We start from the raw sequence: 19,310 nt of genomic DNA on the forward strand, positions 1-19,310 counted from the left end.
AGCTTAAAAAATTGGAAAAAGATAACCACTACAATGTACATACATAGCTTTCCAGACTGCATAGCCACATACCACAGACTACATAGCTTTCCAGTTTTACTAAAACTAGTAAGTTAGTAACAATCCTAGTATTGGTTAGTGCTAGTAAGTTAGTTAGTTCGGACAGGCAATCCACCTCAAAACTTAAACTTAACGGTAATAAGTTTTAATCGATCTTACGAAGTACATAATCCTATAAACTTTTTAAAACCCGCAAAGCGTGATGGTTTTCGTTTAGGAAGAGCAGCACGATTAAGTGCCGGGACTAGCTGGTTTTGTCTTTCCGTTTTATCCCGATTGATCAAAATCAGTATGCGGGTCAATGCGTATAACAAGGGCCTTGGCAATTTACTTAGGTCCAAATCGAAGCGACGATAGCGTATGTCCAGGCCATCTGCCTCCCTTTCAGCCGGCTGCGAATCCCGAATCCAGTAATTCTTTACAGTCTACAAAAACAACAAAGTTCTATCTTTTGCAATCCCTAAAACGGAAAGTGCAGTCTAGAAAATTATTGCGTAGTTCCTGTTCATCCGTGCATGTACGGATGTACCGTATCCATTTACTGAATTAACTTCCATGTGCCTGCATCTGTAAAATCTACATCAAATTTGGCTGGCCACTTTGATAAGATCCTTACTCGAACAATTTCATACCATCCCGGATCATCATCGGGCATAGCAACAACAGCGTCGATCCACTCGGACAATGACGTCAGATCCGGTAGAACAAACGGCAAATTGTTGTCAATGGCGTCAAGCAGGTCGTCGGAAATGTTGCTGGAAAGTGGGTTAAGCGTCCCAGTGGTCAGTGGAAGATCGTCGTATTTGGACCCGTATACTTCATTGTCAATATTGTCGTAACGGGTAAGGTCACAACGGAGTCTACAATGCCTATACATCACCGTGCTACAGACCGGCGCCAACTGCCGACACTTTTCAGCCAAAAATCGAACCGTGCAGTCAAAATTCACGATGTCCGGGAGCAACAGAAAGTTATAAAAAACGATTCTCCGTTCCCTCCCAATGGGCTGTTGGCACAGACTCTGGATCAGCCATTCCAAACAGTTGCGGTCAAGCCAGCAGTAAGACTGATTCTCTAAGCGGAGATGTTCTTTCTGGATGATAAGACACTGGGTGGACGTCTTCACGCATTTCAGCAAACAGACGATAAACATATACTGCAAATCACTGCCACAGGAATCACCGCTTAAAGGGTCGAAAGTTATCCTGACGTCTTGTGCATTTTCGGCAAGGAAAATAGCGTTCCATAGTTGGCAGACACGGCGCTTCTGTATGCGGTCCAAAAAGTTCAAGAGCCGAAAAGTGTTAGATAACAATTCTGGAAGCAATCAGTGTTGCTTTACTTAGTAAAAGTAAATAGTAAACTTTACTTAGTAAGCCGTTTTTGCCTTTTACTAATTAAGTAAAAAGTAAGTAAGCAGCAAAACGGAAAAGTAAAAGTAAAGTAAAAGTAAGAGCAGTCGAGGCTTGAGAAGTAAATAGTAAGTAAAACTAAGAGGAGCGAAACGGGAATAGCTTAATTAGTAAAACAGCCTTTTACTAAGCGTCCGCAACAGATAAAAGTGACGGGCATCATCAGAATTCTGCTGGACATGCTTTTTTCCATAGCAATAAAGTTTGGCAGTACAAGTTTTCTTCTGAATCGCTAAAATTTCGCTGCACTGCAGACGCTTTCAACCGCTTAGGTGGGCGAGTTACGTGACTGCCAGGCGTATTAGCTAGTGCTGCTTCGCTGCAGTACTTACCTTGGCACCGGATACGGTGTAATGACTTTTGCTAATTTTTGTCAAAAAATAAGTACTGTAATTTTACACAGAACCAAATCGCTTCATTGAAACAAATTTCTGAGCACAAATTAAAATTAATCGGTGTGCACACTGTCCCAAAGTACAAGCAGTTATTTTTGTTTTAGATACGTAATATGCTTAAGAAATGCATACTTTATGGCAATATTGAAAAATTTTGTTGCGTATGGCGATTTATCGCAAAACACTTATAGTAAATACTATTTTACTAGTAATTACTAAGTTAGTAAAAGTAAGTAAGGTTACGATAAAAAAAGTAAAAAGTAAGTAAAAGTAAGGAAGAAAGATTATGAAAAGTAAATAGTAAAGTAAATAGTAAAGTCAACAGCCAGACGAAAAGTAAAAAGTAAGTAAGGTTTTGGGGCAATAGTAAATACAACACTGGAAGCAATAGTGAAAAGTGGGAATCATCGGTCTCCGTAGTTGCAAGTAAATCCCACTTGGCATGAGCCGGAAGACACCTTAGAGTTGACGACATGGTCAGGGTTTTTTCACAGATGGAACTCTAACGAAAGAAAAGTTAAAAATTAGATGTTTTTGTTTACGTATGTACAATTTCTAATAAATTTCTTTAACACTACAGATACGGAGTATTCTTCAATGGAAATTGTAAAATTAATGATCTCATGAGAGTAGCATTATGCGAGGTTAAGAAGAGAGTCAAGAGACTAATACAAAAAGGATTCACGATCTTTTGGGATCGTACGAAGACTTGCCCAATCCTCCAGTAAAAGCGGTCGAGATAGACGTTTTTGGACATAAACAATTTTTTCTGGAGACAAAGAAACTGGGTAAATTTCCCAGTTATTAAGGATTTTTTGGAAAAGATGACGGAAATCGGGAGACTCCAGTGAGAAACCGTAACGAGGTGCCGGAAGCAGGTCCAGAGATCTCCTGACGAAATGGTGTTTTTCAAAAGTCCGCTGTTTCAGGCTAAGTTCAGACGGCCGCATGCGCAGCTGTTTCGTAGAAATTGTCTCGCTCAGCAGCACGTTATCGAACTGCACTCGCACATCGGCTTGCTTGTCGTTCGGGTAACCGTTATGCATCTGCAAGCAGGCTCCCAGGGCGGGATACCAGGCCGGAGGACGGTTGGGAAATTCCCGGATCAGCACATCTATTTCCGAATAAAGATACGGCGGTCCGCGGTCTACGCGGAAGACCTTGCCATGTTCCACCACTTCCGCTCGTCGGCCTGGATACCCGAAATCAACCACGAAACTCCCGTCATTCAGGATATCCACCACAGCTCCGCGCCGGAAAACACCGTTGTTGTCTTGCACTTCCACGGTGTTCCATCCACCTTCCAAAGATGGCTCGAACACAGCCTGGAAGCGTCAAATAAACGAAAAAGATCTTTATAGAATGGTACGTACTACCGGCGCGGTACTAGCTTATTTAATTCGAATTCCTCCCCGGTTATGGGTTATGTTGAAATGCCGGCTAATAACATCAAAACAATTAACTCACTCAAAATTTCAAAATCTTTATAGTTTTTCACTGGGGATTCTGAATATACTAATGCACTATCTGTACCTCTGTTTACGCCTATTGTTGGAGGAACACATAAAGTGTATTATCTAACACATAAAGGAACACATAAATTAAAGGAACACATAAAGTGTACATAAAGTGTATATCTTTATCTATAATTTATATACAAATGCCTTTATATCAAATTTTGCCGCTTAGTAGTAAAAATTACATTTTTCTTCGCGCACACTGCGATTTATTTGCGAATGTCATTATGCCAGGACCTGTTCCCTGACAAAATCATTGGACACAATACGCGAAACTCAAAAAGCGTCGCACTTTGTACCAAATAAAATCGAAAAACAATTGCTTGCCATCTGATAAATTCTTATGCAGTAATATATAATATACGAGTACTATGTACATATAATCTACCCTGTAGAATCGATTCGATCGAATAAATGTATAGATATCTACAGACTGACTATAAATATAACACACACATGTAAGTTTTTAGACTAATGGTAAATATAATGATTACTCATTAGAGTTTTTAGCACTGGCATAAACCGCAGCATTTGTAAGCAGCGATTCCTAACACTTCTTAGATTACTTCTTAGATTCCTAAAACTCGTATTTCTGTTTTTGGTTGGAAACACCGATCTAGAAACACCCGTCTAGATATGCATATTTAATACAGTTTACTTACGATGACAGGACAATGAAATACGGCTTTCAAACGAAGCTGCAAATTCGCCACCATTTTTACGACGTTCCCAACCGATGGCACGTTGCACGTCCAATCTGCTATGTACTACTATTTCATGATGCGGGCCAGTAATAGTACCCAGTATTGTGGATTGCTATCCACTTTAAAAAAAGTCGAAAGCAACCATTTCAATGAAATCGGAAACATCGTCAGTAGCCGCATACTTAAAATACAAATTTTCGGATATAGATATTAACGAGTCTTCCTCGCTGTAGAGCATACTTAATACTACATTTACTTACTAAGTAGAGAGCATTATTATGATTTGCATTTTGCAGCTTCAACATGGTCATAGCATTGCCCTTACTCTTAACTCGTTGTGGGTTACCAGGCTTTATGATGAAAGTAGTTGTACTGTAAGTACGGGTACGCAGGTACAGTATGTACATAGGCATGCAGCTGTTCCTGCAAGTTGCATGGTTGATTTATTTTGTTATAAATTTTAACTATGAAGTAGTGTGTCAGCGTTTGCAATTATTATTATTCGGGTGGCTATTGCCCAGTAAATTTAGGCTTATATTAAATTACACATTTTTGTTATAAGGTTTGAGTGTCGATTGTACATGTCGTGATCCACAAAATGAATACAGCTGCATACTGCTGTACCTACCCGATATACAAAGGCACTGCACTCTAAGGCGGTGCTCCGAGTCCCTCTGCGGTCGCGTCGGGACTCGGATCCGATCCTTGACCACGTGGTTGACTTGGAACGTCATCGTCATCACGGAGCCGCTGCCGGAATTTATCGACAACGGGTCATTGCTGTATTGTTAACAGAAAGTAGGCGAGTGTTTATTGTAATACAAGACCATCCTGTTCGAGCCATCTGCAGTATAAGGCTGCATGTGTATGTCAGCAGTACTGTATTGGTTACCACTTCCGGTTGGACATTGTATCGCGGTTTTTCTACAACGTAAATTTGTATGTAACCGCTCTACGATCGCAGTGTATCAGTAAAAGTACTGCAGTGTACTACGATTGTAATGACATTGTATGTATTAATTTACTTGTTTAATGCTATGGCAGCGCAAAAATCGTAGTCAAATGACTGTAGTGTTGTCGTCCAAAAAGTTGTCTTCAAAAAATGCCATAGAAAAAACTGCAAGCTTGGTTTATTGGTTTCGATATTTTTTTGCAGAACATTGGCGATAAGAAAGAAGGTAGGGTCTCCACTGCACACAAATGCGGACGGCAAAGTTTTTTCTGATTTTTTTGTAGATGAAATCGCGGTCGCAAAACTTTTTCCACGAAACAACAAGCAGGCACACAAACATCGAATTTTGCCAACTTTATCGAAATCTGACAATGGAACAACGATAAAACATTACTTTAATCCCCTACCAAAAACACTGCGATACGGTATTTCTCAGATTTCCAACTATGGAATGCTAATAATTTATAATAAATGTCCCCAGATTGATAAAAAATCATCATAAACGACATATCTCCTTGGCGCAACAGACAGCAACACCAATCAGCCGTTTTACGTGGTGCAGAACAGCTGCAGCAGGCCTTTTGCGTACGACACAATCTCCGTCCCGCCCAGTTTGGACTGCCCGTACAGGCGGTCCACGAAGGTGATGGGCACTTCGGCCACCCGCATCCCGGCGCGGTTGGCCCGCACCAGCATCTCCATCTGGAAGACGTAGCCCTTGGAGATGCAGGACTGCACCAGTTGCTCCAGGACTTCCTTCTTGTACAACCGGAAACTCCCGGTCAGGTCGGAGGCGCCCGGACGCAGGAGCAGCTGCGCCAGGAAGTTGGCGCCGCGGCTGACCACCTTCCGGCGAAGATCCCAGCCGTATACACCGCCGCGCTCAATGTACCGGGATCCTGTATTACAACAGAAGCGATGGTATTATTTTCATGAATTTTACGATTTCCAGTTTCGTTTTCGGTGCTTATCCAAACTGCCGCAAGCATGATAAAAACATCCTGCTTCAGTCAGCCCTGTTTTATATTTATAGTTTTTTCCCAAATCAATATTTTTAAAAACATTTTAAGTAGTACCGTTTTCTTGTATTTTCAGATTTATAAAACAAATCAAAGCCTTCAAATCTTCACAATCTTTACGAATTAATCTAACGCATGGGTTCTAGAAAGCAACGGTTCTATCAACACAAAAGTCGTAGTACGATGGCAAAAATTCCCATTGGGCCAATCCCGCAGTCCGGTAATGAAACCTGTTAACGACAATGAGTGTTCACGGACCTAAAAAATTTTGCCTTTTTTACTCCAGAACATTTAGAAGGCGCGGAAACTAATCAAATTGCTATCACATTCCTCACCAGAGAAAAGCAAGAAGAAATACTAGCAAAATAATCGAAAATATTGTTTATTCAGCTTTCTCATGCTACGCAATGTAAATTTATCTATCGGTCATATGCAAAGGCGAGCTATTAAACTGCAGGAAATAAATTTTAAAAAAAGCATCTAATCGTTAACACTGGTAAATGCGTGAATAGTACAAAGTCTGAAAAAATAAGCTGGCAACACACGCCAACATACAGCCACGTGGAACATCGGAAAGCGCAAAAAAATAAAAAGTCCACGCGACATTTTTATCACTTTGATTAACCCTAAAACTTGCCAACTTATGATTTTAATCCATATTTTTGGCAGAAATAAACGGTAAAGTTATCTTAGAAACAAACTTTCAGTGAAGAGGAAGGGATTCCCTTCAAGGGAATCACGAAAATTAAACTGACGAAATACAGCAAAAAATAACAACTTTGTACTAGATACACCGTACACATCTTCCGTTTTCTAATTGCTGCTTGCACAAACACAAAAATGACAAAATATAATTAAGGGTACATATAATAAAATTACGCTAACGATGAAAACTTTTTTATTATATTATTTTTATCACAGGTTTTATTTCTTACAACGCGAAAAATAAACATGGATGATAAAATAAACTTGTAAAATTATAAATATAGATATAGCCAAATAACACAAATTCATAAATAAAATTACTAAAAGTATTGACAAATCTGCATCACCTGTGACAATATCATAATCCTGCTCCTTCTGCTTCTCAATAAACTCCATGATAAATTTGGGATGGTGGGACAGATCAGCGTCCATGATAATCACGTAATTCCCCTTGGCGTGCTTCAGTCCGTGGATGTACGCTGTGCCCAGACCCAGCTTCTTCTCGCGGGGCAGCAGCACGATGCGCTCCTTCCCGTACAGCTTCTGCAGCTCCTTGGCCACCTCCAGCGTCCCATCCGGGCTGCCGTCATCGATGATGAGGATCTCGAAGGAGACATCCAAATCCCCCGCGGCAAACTCGAAGCCTTCCGCGTGAAGATATTTGTGGATCAACCACACCACCAGGGGCAGATTGTCGCGCTCGTTGTACGTGGGCAACAGAATACTGTATTTCACCATTGCTGTGAACAAGAACGATTAAAATTATTGGAAAAAAATTTCAAGCAATCAAATATGTATTGCTTTTAAGCAAAAACTAAACAGGAAACTGAAAAAACGGAAATTAACAGCGAATAAATTATAAATACGGCAAATTTTATTTTTATTTCGGATTTGATTTTGCTGGCAAGTCAAAGTGACATATTTTGATTTCTGCTAAGAAATTCGAGACCACGCACGTTGCCTGGCTAAAGTAGGGGCCATAATCCCCCAAATGCGCGCTAGTTATTCAGTTAATTGGGCGGTAAGCGTTAGCGACTCAACCTTACTGCCTCCCCTTGAATCAATAGCTCCACCCGCCACTAGCGACTTTTAAACGGCATTTGCCTGCTTTCGCTGGGATTAGGCTGCGCTCGCTACGCTACGCAACTTTCTCTGATGCAATCCATTTTCGCCGTGCTGTTTGCGTATTTTGTTATTCATTAATCATTTTTAATCAGTTTTGTGAGCTTTTTAAATTTTAGTTTTCTGCAGAATCTGGAATATCAGCAACTCCGGAAGGTTTACCGCGTAGTTTCTCGATTCCGATTTTTGCAGCGAACTTTCAGGATGACGATGAGCCCGCGCTTCATCGGCCCGACATGGAGAGCGGTGGCCAATTGCGGGATGTTTCCCAAAAACAGCATCTTAACGACTGCGCCGCGGAATTTCACCGGTTAGTTTCTCATCTAACCGCACCTAATGATATTGTTCTGCCGTGTTTCGGTGGGCATGTGATTGAGAAATGTATTGCCTACAGTGTCGGCTTGCAATCTCCTATACACCAAAGAGGCCATGGGACTCAGCAACTATGAATATGCCCGGGAGAAAACGGCGACCCAACTGGGCACGATGAAAGGTTCGTCGGACATTTTCCCCTCGTATCCCGTAACGGTTCCGTTAAAATTTGATACGAATAGAAAAAATCATGACTAAGTAATTTTCTAACGGAATCCGGGTGGGTGTAGATCGTTTCAAGCAGCGGATGGATCAGTATCTGAGCGCCGACTCGAAATCTCTCATCTTCACGGAAGATCTTAAAAATATGTGCTATCTGGCCGAGGACGATAAGGATTTGCAGATGGTCAATAAAATGCTGAAAAAGTATGGATGCTTGCCACGAATGAGTGCACATTGCGGTGCAATTTGACCGTAGGATGGTGTTTTGAAAGGATTTTTGTTGTGAAGGTATGCCAAGCAGAATGAGCAGATGCGCTTCGGTTCCTTCGTTTTCGGACCGGTCCTCATGCGTCTGCATCATTTCCTCGATAAGCCGGATGAAGCGTTAGCCTCCATTCAAGATCCCGTAAGTCTATTTGATCTGCAAGAGTAATATGCGAATTTATTTACTGGAAAAGTAAATAACTACTTAATCTGAAATTGGGTAATTTCACTATTTCATTAAGTAATCATTAGTTATGTGATTTGTGTGTGCCTAATAATTCGTTTTTGAAAAAAATACATCGGTAGTTACAATTAAGAAAAAAAATTAGATAATCAAAATAACTGAAGTTAAAACAAAATTGTATTATTCTTTGAAAAATAGGTTGAGAAGTTCTCTGCATACAGTAAAATTAATTAGAAGTAAGTAATAAGCTGGTAATTTCAGTGAGTTCAGATGAAATTTTTTTTAAAGTGGCAGTGGCATTAATCAGTAGCCAGTAGGTACGAGGTATCTGTTTATAGTCAGAGCAGAACATTTTTACGTAACGTTTTAAACATTGAAGGACCAGAATTAAAATAAAAATAAAATTGAATTGCGAAGTTTTCTTCCAAACTGTGTTCGCTTCTGTGTTTGAGTGTCCGACAGTTGGATGAATAAGGTAGTTATTTTTCTCGGATGTGTTAAAATGGTAGCGCTTCTCTTCAGGATCTGGGGCAGGTGTATGACCAGCTGACTTCCTACATGGTGGCGATGGATCTCCTGTACAACCACCAGCGCTACGACGACGTCCTGAAACTGTACAAAGCCATGACGCAGCGCCCGTTCTTTGCTGAGAAAATGCCCAAAGAGAATCTGGTCCTAGCCTGTGCGGCGTGTTATAAACTGGTACGAATACGGAGCTGCATTCTTTCTTTTTTTGGGAACCGTGGAATGACATTCCTGTCAATATAAATTGCCTAAATTATGTGGCTGATACATCCATCCGTTAAAAGGTTGTAATATTTTGCAGGGCACACCCGAAGCGTATAAAACGGCCATGGAGTTGGTGAAAAGCTGCATTGACAAGCAGGCACCGGTTATGCGCAAAGCGGTGTCCTTTGCGGCTGCTTTAGCTCTGAAGAACGTAAGTCGATTCATCGAACAGGGTTGACGGTTTAGAATTTTGCTGTATTGATAATAATGTTTCCCTGAGCGTATCTCGTTATCGAGTTCTAAAAATGAGGATTGCTATCTAAATATTAACTCCGATATTTCGTATAATATGTGTATGTTTAAGAAACGTCAATTACAAAGCAGAAATACTGCAGTTTTTTTTATCGGATTGCTTTCGTGACTGTGCAGTAAGTATTTAAGTCTGTGTATTATGCGAGATTATGCGATTCGCTCGCGATATTCGTTGTAAGTTTTACTGTCGGAAAAATAGTCATTTTAGTACTCGTACTCTACTCAATAGGTCGGCCTTTTTTTTCGTACAAGTACGTAATTGTGTTCCCGTTTTTGTACTCACACGAAAAATTATCGTCCAGACTCACAATTTTTTTGTAGAATGATGCGACTGGTGCATTGGAGCTGCTGAGTATTCCTCCCAATCAATCCTACGTGACCATCCGCAATTTGCGAATCCTCTGCCTCGTCAAATTGGATCGTTTGGAGGATGTTCTCCCTATCCTGCGCTCGATGATCGAACAGGATGTGGGGCCTAAACGGATTGGGCATGGCTTTTTCCAAGATGTGGTACGTTGTGCTTTTACATTGCAGAAATGCTTAAGTACACCATCTTTTTAAAGAATAGCCTGTATGTGATGTAAGGGAAAAATTGTAAACTATCATTACAGCGGAAACAAATATGTAGAAAAGGAAAATTTTATAAAATAAAAATAGAAAAACAAATATGTGAATAGTAAATAAAAATGAATTAAAAACAGCAAAATTTTAAAACAAATCAAAAAAATAATTTTTACGATACAGTAAAGAAGAGTTATTTAAAGATCCCGCTGGCCTGAGCGTTTTATGAAGTCTGAAAATGTGGTTATCTAATTCTGCTCAAATTATAGATCGCGGAAGTGAAGAAAGCCCTGGAAACCAAAGAGGACAAGGAGTTGCGCCAGGAATTCGAGAAGACCTTCAAAGCCCTGGAGCACGGCGACCAGATTGACGCCAAGACCCTCCACGAGTTTCTGGAGCGGCCCATCGAAGACTACAGTAAGCGGCCGGATTTCCAGGGGCAGGACTTCAACGACCGCCGGCTGACCAATACCTCGCGCTTCCAACCGGAAGGCGCCCCGGCCCCCTTCCGCCAGCGCGGCTACCGCGATGACTACCGCTCCCCGAGCGGTTTCCAACAACAGGGCGGATCACGGTATGAGTCCGGCGGTGGACGGTTTGATTCCGGCGGTGGACGGATGGGCGGGCTGGACGGCACTCGCTCGGGGGGCTACGAGTCCGGTAGCAGCGGCCGGTACGGGTCGTACCAGGGCAACCGGGACCGGGTGGGACTGTCCGAACAGGGTACGCGGTATGGAGTATCGCAGCGGGCGCGCGGGGGCTCCGACAGCGCCATGGATGAGGGACGGGGGATGCGTGGGGGCCGCGCGGCAGACGATGGGTATAATCCCAATCGGGAGGCCGGGTACCGACCGCGTGGACAGTTCCGACAGCCCAGTGGCGGGGCGGGTGGAGCGCAGCGCCAGGGACTGGCGGATTTTGACGATTGAGGAGCGGTCAGTGTGGAAGGCTTGTTAGGTTGTTGTTGCACGTGCTGGCGTTGTGGGTATGTGGTTGCGTTGGCTTGTAATATTGGCAAGTGTGTTTTTGTACTACGGCAGTTACGGTTGTTTTTATTTACCACGGACTGTGGCGCTGTGGTCTCCTTTTTTGATACTTTGTCACTTGTATTTAATGTGGCTGGAAGTGCGGTAATATCCCGTGTTTGAATAAATAAAATGAAAGCAGAAAAATCAAAGGGCATTTTTTTCGCAGTATTGAACAGACAAACATCGCTCACAACAACACGTTCATACGTTCAAAAAAAAATTTGTAATCATGTAAAAAAATCGAATACGAGCAAATCATGTACTCGTAACCGTCATTGGTTTTAATTTAGTATGTATTACCGCAAGTGTAAGAATTTTTCGATCATCTCGTTCCGATGGATAATAATTATTTTTTAAAGAGAATTGCAGTGCGAACATTTTTGTTGAATATTAAGTGATTATTAACTTCCAAAAAGAAACAAAATGGCACAACACCTAAAAAACAAAGATATGTAGGCCGCAAAACTACAGCACTTCTTGAAATAGGTACAAGATTACAAGTTACGTAAAAGTTTAAAACTACAAAAAGGGTTGCTCGACACGAAGTAGATAACGTAAAATTAAAAAAGGTAGCGCAGAATACTGTTGGCACATTTGATACAGTGCAGAAATCAACAGTGCAAAAGCTGGCTGTGTAACGCAATAACGCGTGCCAATAAACTGCTTATAACTGCAATGTAAAACTTCAAAATTTATCAATAATCCATAATTTTGTGGCATTGCGTATGTGAATTTTTACGATGCTCTGCACTTATTTATTTAATTCTTTTATACTTTGTATGTATTAATATATGAATACTTCAATGTACAAATGTACTGTGAATTTTTGTGACTAAGCAACATTGAAAACTGCTGCAGGTTTAAGCACAATGACTGAAAATCGTACCGATGTTTTGAAAGGTCAAAATCATTAAGGTCGCCAGATGTCATGCAGAATCGGTACCATACCAACGACAACCCGAGTACCGGATCCACACACGATCCCGACGATGCCTCCGATAGCTCCGAACATGTGGTGGTGCCGACACGCGTCACCTTCACGGCGGATCCCGAGGTTGTCGTCGTACAGAAGAAATCCTGGACGGCACTGCAGCGCTCCTTGGTCATGTGCCACGAAATGGAGGTGTGTGGGAAGATCACGCTGGAGAAGCTGGCCGAAGCTAGCACCAAGTTCCAACACATTGATGACTTCCATTCCAAGATGGAGCGCGATCTGATGGAGACAGCGGTGCATCTGGACGATATGCAGAAATGCTGCTTTGGACTGTGTACCAACCCGTGGGCGAAAAAGACCGCGCCGATAGCACGGCAGGCGCTGGAAGAAACACTCGGTACAGGGATACTAAAGGTCACCAATTGTAAAAGATCACTTATTTAAACAATTACGCTAATGGTCTTTATTCTTTTTAAATGGTTTTCCACTTTTTAAATGGTTTTCCATTAAAGGTCACTTACTTTATCTATTCACAGTTCACAAACAGAAATGGATGTTTATCTCCGTTTGCGAATAATACAGTAATTAAACTGATGTTGCTGTAGATGATATGGTGGCGGGTAGAGCGAACAATGATCAAGTGACACCGACCAATCAGCAACCGGGTGCCAAGGAGTTCCCCAAACTGGAACCGTTCATGCTCATCGCAAATGACACGGTGGAGAAAGAGATGGAGGGATGTCTGGATAAAATGGACGGTTATCTGGACAAGCTGGAAGATATGTCGGAGGACATCGGCAATCGGCTGAATGGAGAGCGCCGGGTGATCGATGCGACGACGGATGCCATGGACAAGAATATCCTCCGGGCAACGCTGGCGAGAAAAAAGGCGTTGGCAACATTGAAGGCGGTTTGAGAAACGCAAACCGCGAAAGCTTGCATTTCGGATATTTTGCTGTCTGATTGATACTGTATTTGGCGCTATTTTATTGTTTACAAATTGTTACGAGTACATGTTTCAAGTTTCGTCATATACTCATAAGATATGAGGAGGCCGGTTTTAACTACAGTGTACATGCAACAAGTGTTCCCGAGACGGTATTTTCTGTACTTGAAGTATAGTTCATTTATTCATTACGTAAAAGACTTGCTGCAAAGTATCCACACGCTGCTTGTCGGAAATAGTTATACTTGTCGGAAGATTTAATTTGATTTAATAAATCAAAATACTACACATTTAATCCCCCGAGGTGGTATTAGTCTAATAATTATTTTATTGAATATGCGCCGACTTCGACTCTGCTGGTTATTATTTTATTGAATATGCGCCGACTTCGACTCTGCTGGTTAGGGTACTTGAAGTGCTTCTACAGATACTCGAACTTATGATCTTATCACAATTCACAAGCACAGCTCACAGTCACTTCACATAGTCTAATCTGCCAAAATTTTTACTGATGCCTTACCATTTGAGTGATCTGTTAATGTTGCCCATACAGCAGTTTTAAGCTTTCAAGCTACATTTTAAGAGTGTTATTAATTAATAATTTTGTGACACCAAAATGCGATTCTATTACTATGAACATCCCATCACACCACAGCGCTGGAGGGCTGTGGATGTGCGGGACGGTAAGGGTCTCTTGTGGCACGGAGTCATAATCAACGTTGTGGAAGCGGGTTTAATTGTTGACTTTCTGTATCCCGGAAGGCGCTCGCAACTGATCGAATTTGGCCAAGCGTTCCGCTGCAAAGGCTGCTTCTATAAGTCGTGTTGCGATAGTTCCAAAGTCACATTCCAAGATCCGATTGAGGTCCTTGTGAAGGCTTCTCCGAAGCACCCGTGGACTTGGCACCCAGCTAGGTTTCTGGAGAAATGTGTTATCTGGAACATGTTTGTTTTCGTGCAAGTAGAAGTGAATGGCACGGAATGGAAAGAGCTTGTTCCCATTTGGCAGGTTCGTCTTCGACCGTCCACAAAAGACTTGCAGGAACGCGTCATCGTGCAAGGCCACATCAGCTCGCGGTCGTGTCGTTTACCTAAAGGATACCGTGAAGGCCCAGTGGAACACGACGTGTGGGAGGAATGGAAGCGAGAAATGGAAACGGATGGATCGAAGGCTTATCCTGTTTGTGTCCTTGGCAATGTGCAACGCCGATTTATGTGCAACGCCGCGACACGTCTCCCATCGAGTCCTCTTATCTGGAAGAGCTTCAGGTTGGTGCAGTAACCCTAGGCGAAGTACTTGTACAGAATGTATGGTTTGTGCTGTACAAAACAGTGTTGAAGTGCTCCTAGTCATAGACAGAGCAGTTTATTTTTGCTTCTGATGGAGTACTGTACGTAAATATTTCACAATAATTATGCAACTAAATGTTTTATGTTCGCACTACACTTACAGTACTTGCCATAATTTATATCGGTACGTTCACATGTTTCAATAGTGCGGTTTTCCAAGTCAAAACTTGCGGGAGAAAGTCTCACACTATTTCACATAAGTTGTATTTAATAGAAATGTTTACTTATAGGAAACTGTGCTTGATCGTAGGGAGACGTTGGCAAAACACTTGAAAACTGTATCCGCCGCTCCGGCCGTTATTTCTGATGGATCTGTGGATATGCAGTTCTCCGCATTGAGTCTGAACATAATCATCGATATATTCCGAATGCTGAGTACCGTAGACCGCACCAAGTGCCGTCGGGTCTGCGGTCAGTGGGATGCCATTCTGACGTCGGGGGGTACCATGGGCGACATTCGAGTGTCGTTTGCCACCAGCTCAATTTGGCCGGAGACTCAGTACATCTTCTTAGTCAGCATTCTGAAGTCCCTGGACCCGGCTACGAAGTGGATTATTATCAAGAATTGCGAGCATAACCGAACTTTCAACAATCTGCTAATTGAGTGCGTGTCATGGATTGCTAAGGTGTCCATGGATACAAACGCCAAGAAGCTGCAGATAATCATCCACAAATGCTTCTTGGACGACTGGGATGCTGACGATGTTCGGGTTTTCATTTTTGACTATCTCCGTAGCTTCGCTCAGCAGCTGTTTGATGTTGCGAAACGCTTACGTGGCACCGTTCTGGTGTGGAGTAGTTGCACATATCGAGCGCCGTTAACACTTCCGAATGTGCACACCCCAATGGGCAAAGGATCAATGTCGTTGTCGTCACAAACTGTGGATAGTATGGAGGCGACGCTGTACAGTTTATTTGAGAAAGACCTGCCTGTTCTTGTCCCGTTGGACGAACTTTCCACGTGGATATCTGAGGTTGCTATTGGTGGACCGGAAGCTGTGGAAAAAAGTGGAATTCTGCCGGTGCGGTGGTGATTCATACGATAATTGTCAATTTAATCTACTTTACCATTTTGTGGTTATTGTGTCGTAATTCTGAAGTCATGAAAGTTTTTTCAGTTTCCTCAGATTATAGGCTTTCGCAGTACGATCCCGGCTTTTTCGTTGTAGTCAGCGGGTTTTTTTCCATTACAGATTCTGAATTATTACGGATCGCTGGACTGCCGCATGAAGAAGCTGGGTAAATTTGTAAAGTCAACCGCTGGAAATTTGAAAGGTTTGGATGTGACGAAACTGCCGAAATTGGCCGTGTATGTCTTGGGTCTCAAAATGATGTCGTGCCAGGCCAACGTCGCAGTGTGAAGATTGTAATATCGTTATCAAGTAGCAATCAAAACACTTTCTGGCTCTTTTATTATGTTTGTTTGGTTGTTATTAATGTGACCTGGGCCGCTAACCATGTCAACGGGGAATCTCGCGCTGTGGTTTCACTTATTTTATGGGAGTTGTTGTTCCTTTTGTTTGGAAGTTATAACTATAAGTACTTGTTGCTCACTGTATGATAACAATCTTAATTTTTCTTTTAAAATGTCGCAAAACCTGTCATGCAGGCAATAAAAGGTCCAAAATTTCCTGCAAAACTGTGTTTTTGCTGTCTCTGTAGTCCGGAGTGGTGTTCGGGTACTAGTATACAGTAACCGCATTAAATACGAGTAGTTCTCGGCCAGTAGAAGTACGATGCAATTAAAGGAATTTTGCACTGGTTATAGACTTATAGTAATACCATAACCGTAGCGTCCCACACCTGCATGTAACTTTATCTTGTGCAGAACTGCTAGTATTATGTATCTCGTCGTTGATAATGTTACAATGCTGTTAATAGCGCACCATTATTGTTTAGGCGCAAGGATTGGTCAACATTGCATAGTTGTTATCAAATTTTTTAGAAAGTTATTGGTGCATGGTCGATATTTATTTATTTCTGCGGCGATTGCGAATAAAAGCTTGCGTGGCGCCTAGCGTATCCAAAGTAAAAATGTTGGCTTGGTTCCCATTGGTGTGCCTTTGAAATCATAGTGGCGTAACATGAGATCATTTTGAATCGCGATGATCACTGACGCTCAGGATGGCAATCTGACCAGTTACCGCCTATAGGATGCATGATCTTTCTTACGTAATTCCAGCATATACGTAATATTAGCATTTTCTTTAACTTGATTACATGAGCCTAGGAAGGCGGTTGCGCGATGGTGTCATACAGTCATTACTTACCTTGTATGACTGTATGACTGTTACATTGTGTATCGTGTATCTGCGGGCGTTGAACCGATCGTAACACAGAACAGGATGTTTATACTGTTAAGTATGAGGCAACCGATATCATAATACGGCATCATGGCCGGAAACCTTTGCTGCTTCTGCATATTTTAACGACATCATACACGCAAAGATGACGTAGTATATGGCAGAGATTTCCGCTCCTCAAACACTTCTGCCGCTGTCAGGGTACCATGTGAGACATATAAGGAGGAATGAAATCTCGTCATCTGTACACTGCTGGATATTTTTTGAAGAAACTACGCGACGCTTCGTAATGTGTAATACCGTAACTTAATGCCACACAACACGAAATTATGGCCGAATCAGTTTGCTCGTCTAATCAAAACCCGTGTTCTACGGAAATCAGCGCCATGCTGAGCGAAAGCGCTCAGGCAAAGATCTTTTTGGGGAAGCTTAGTGACTGCGGAAAAATGGTAGTCGTGAAGGTACCTTACCTGGATCACGAACAAAGCAAACGTCAGTGCGACGTGGAGCTGCTTGCACAGGCAACGAAAAGGGTTTTATCATTTCATCACGAAAATGTTGTCTGCCATCTTCATCACGAAATCAGCATAATTAAATCGGCAGCAATTCCGCGGTTCAGTTTGCTGGATAGCCAGTTTAATCGTGTTCCACAGTATCAGATCGTAATGGAATTCTGCTCTGGTACGTTTCATAGTTTTTCACTTTGTGTTCACGGAAAGGTCAATGAATGTTTCCCTAAATGGGTTTATTTTGTAGGCGGTACACTACACGACCTTTTGAAGACGTCCTCGCTAACCGCTCCTTTGCTACAAAAATGGACGAAGCAGCTGATCAGTGGACTCGCTTATCTGCACGCCCAGCGGTTTGCCCATAAGGATCTCAAAGGTGACCACATTTTCTTATCGTCACCGGATGTCAACACGTGCAGCCTAAAAATCGGTGGTCTCGTGAATCTCAAACAGCTTTTACCAAATACAGCGACTTCCATGTACAGTGGTGACGTTTCTAATAAATCCAGTTCCTTTGCGTTCATGGCACCGGAGATCATAACGGGTTCTGAAGTGGAGATCGAGCCGGTTGGGGAAGCGAAGAAGCTGGGGCGTCGAAGTGATATCTGGAGTCTGGGATGCGTGATAATTCAAATGATAACCCGAAGCCTTCCAAGGTTTCTTAAGCAAAACGATCATAAGGTCACGGCAATAACGGGAGAACTGGCGATTGTGTACTTTGTCGGTAGTGGAGGCTCGCCCACGGTCCCCAGCAATATCCCGGCTTTCGTGCAGGATCTCATCGAACAATGTCTGGCGCGGGATCCTAATCATCGACCGACGGCTGCTGCACTGCTGGAACATCCATTTTTCAGCTACCCTGCAGATGAGTTAGAAAAATGGATTTTGCCTTTGCAGGCTGGATAGCTTTGACTTTCTGCGATCAGTGTGATGTACAATACGCACTCTGTAATCCGCGATACTACCGTAGCACTTATATCCCTTTGATACTATTATCAAATCCAGAAAACAGAGTACTTCTACCAGTATATAGTGATTGTCAATTTTAATTATAGCTTACTTTGCTTTTGATTGTGCGTTTGATTGTACATATTATAAGTGATGGAGAGATCCGTACGATAGGAATAATTATCGTAAATAATCTATCCTACCGACCTACTCAACGACAGTGAATGAGCTAATAATCTCAATGTGGCATAGCTGAGTCTAAGAATCTACGCGAAGCGAGAACTGCATCTCCGACGATATTTTAATTAGAAACTCCGAAGCTGCCAAAACTCAGAATGCTAGAACTGATCCTCAAAGTACTGCAACTCTCGGACTTATATAGACACGGCGCATCCGTGTAGAAACAACCAAAAGTAAATCCGAAAACAAAAGAGAAACGTCGACAAAGTGAAAGAATAATAGAAAGTACGAGTAAAGCCGTCACATTACGTACTGTACTGCTATGTTCCGTCATAAGTACATTTTTTGGAGGCTTTCCGTATAGTGTACTGTACAGTATGGTATGTGTGTGGAGAAATAGGTACAAGCCCATCCAACAATTCTTTGACCGCTGTAAGCGCAGCGCATATAAATCGCGCACAGTAATGCAAATACGCATCGTAGTGTAGTGGCAGATATATTTATAAATATTCAACCAATAATAATATATTAGATCACAATTAATAGACCATTATTAGACCAACGTGGAATCAATCATCTTTAGCCCGGGCATGTTGCAATCAGTAATTTGAAAGTAATATGGATATTAAGTACCACCGCGAT

At 42.1% G+C, this 19,310-nt stretch overlaps 6 protein-coding genes across 8 annotated transcripts; 4 read left to right on the forward strand and 2 right to left on the reverse strand.

Annotated features, from left to right (window-relative positions):
* Positions 1–165: 165 nt before the first annotated feature.
* On the reverse strand, positions 166–4,122 carry LOC129596443 (uncharacterized). The gene is made up of 4 exons (XM_055493721.1): positions 4,047–4,122; positions 2,581–3,192; positions 677–2,369; positions 166–485 (listed from the first exon to the last, which is right to left on the reverse strand). Exons 1-3 carry the CDS (start codon positions 4,098–4,100, stop codon positions 2,088–2,090), a joined length of 948 nt encoding a protein of 315 aa, XP_055349696.1. The 5' UTR covers positions 4,101–4,122; the 3' UTR covers positions 166–485; positions 677–2,087.
* A 1,259-nt stretch (positions 4,123–5,381) lies between these two features.
* On the reverse strand, positions 5,382–7,659 carry LOC129596369 (dolichol-phosphate mannosyltransferase subunit 1-like). The gene is made up of 2 exons (XM_055493624.1): positions 7,112–7,659; positions 5,382–5,939 (listed from the first exon to the last, which is right to left on the reverse strand). Exons 1-2 carry the CDS (start codon positions 7,500–7,502, stop codon positions 5,590–5,592), a joined length of 741 nt encoding a protein of 246 aa, XP_055349599.1. The 5' UTR covers positions 7,503–7,659; the 3' UTR covers positions 5,382–5,589.
* Positions 7,660–7,957: 298 nt separating this feature from the next.
* On the forward strand, positions 7,958–11,641 carry LOC129596366 (pentatricopeptide repeat-containing protein 2, mitochondrial-like). The gene is made up of 8 exons (XM_055493620.1): positions 7,958–8,196; positions 8,281–8,379; positions 8,489–8,624; positions 8,709–8,826; positions 9,391–9,570; positions 9,695–9,808; positions 10,231–10,419; positions 10,740–11,641. The coding sequence occupies exons 1-8, from the start codon at positions 8,091–8,093 to the stop codon at positions 11,397–11,399; spliced, it is 1,602 nt and encodes a 533-aa protein (XP_055349595.1). The 5' UTR covers positions 7,958–8,090; the 3' UTR covers positions 11,400–11,641.
* A 738-nt stretch (positions 11,642–12,379) lies between these two features.
* On the forward strand, positions 12,380–13,587 carry LOC129596370 (synaptosomal-associated protein 23-like). The gene is made up of 2 exons (XM_055493625.1): positions 12,380–12,829; positions 13,038–13,587. Exons 1-2 carry the CDS (start codon positions 12,427–12,429, stop codon positions 13,346–13,348), a joined length of 714 nt encoding a protein of 237 aa, XP_055349600.1. The 5' UTR covers positions 12,380–12,426; the 3' UTR covers positions 13,349–13,587.
* Positions 13,588–13,879: 292 nt separating this feature from the next.
* Positions 13,880–16,443, forward strand: LOC129596367 (uncharacterized). 3 transcript variants are annotated; one of them, XM_055493623.1, is made up of 4 exons: positions 13,880–14,293; positions 14,388–14,647; positions 14,959–15,750; positions 15,922–16,443. In XM_055493623.1, exons 2-4 carry the CDS (start codon positions 14,516–14,518, stop codon positions 16,087–16,089), a joined length of 1,092 nt encoding a protein of 363 aa, XP_055349598.1. In that variant the 5' UTR covers positions 13,880–14,293; positions 14,388–14,515; the 3' UTR covers positions 16,090–16,443. The 3 variants fall into 3 exon arrangements, with proteins under 3 accessions (XP_055349598.1, XP_055349597.1, XP_055349596.1); XM_055493622.1 differs by having other exon boundaries at positions 13,880–14,061; positions 14,141–14,647; positions 14,979–15,750; XM_055493621.1 differs by having other exon boundaries at positions 13,880–14,647; positions 14,979–15,750.
* Positions 16,444–17,312: 869 nt separating this feature from the next.
* LOC129596444 (uncharacterized) lies at positions 17,313–18,516 on the forward strand. The gene is made up of 2 exons (XM_055493722.1): positions 17,313–17,712; positions 17,788–18,516. The coding sequence occupies exons 1-2, from the start codon at positions 17,361–17,363 to the stop codon at positions 18,444–18,446; spliced, it is 1,011 nt and encodes a 336-aa protein (XP_055349697.1). The 5' UTR covers positions 17,313–17,360; the 3' UTR covers positions 18,447–18,516.
* The last annotated feature ends 794 nt before the right edge of the window (positions 18,517–19,310 follow it).

This window comes from Paramacrobiotus metropolitanus, unplaced genomic scaffold (genome assembly GCF_019649055.1).
Source record: "Paramacrobiotus metropolitanus isolate TYO unplaced genomic scaffold, Prichtersi_v1.0 Parri_scaffold0000089, whole genome shotgun sequence".
Taxonomy (NCBI): Eukaryota; Metazoa; Tardigrada; class Eutardigrada; order Parachela; family Macrobiotidae; genus Paramacrobiotus; species Paramacrobiotus metropolitanus.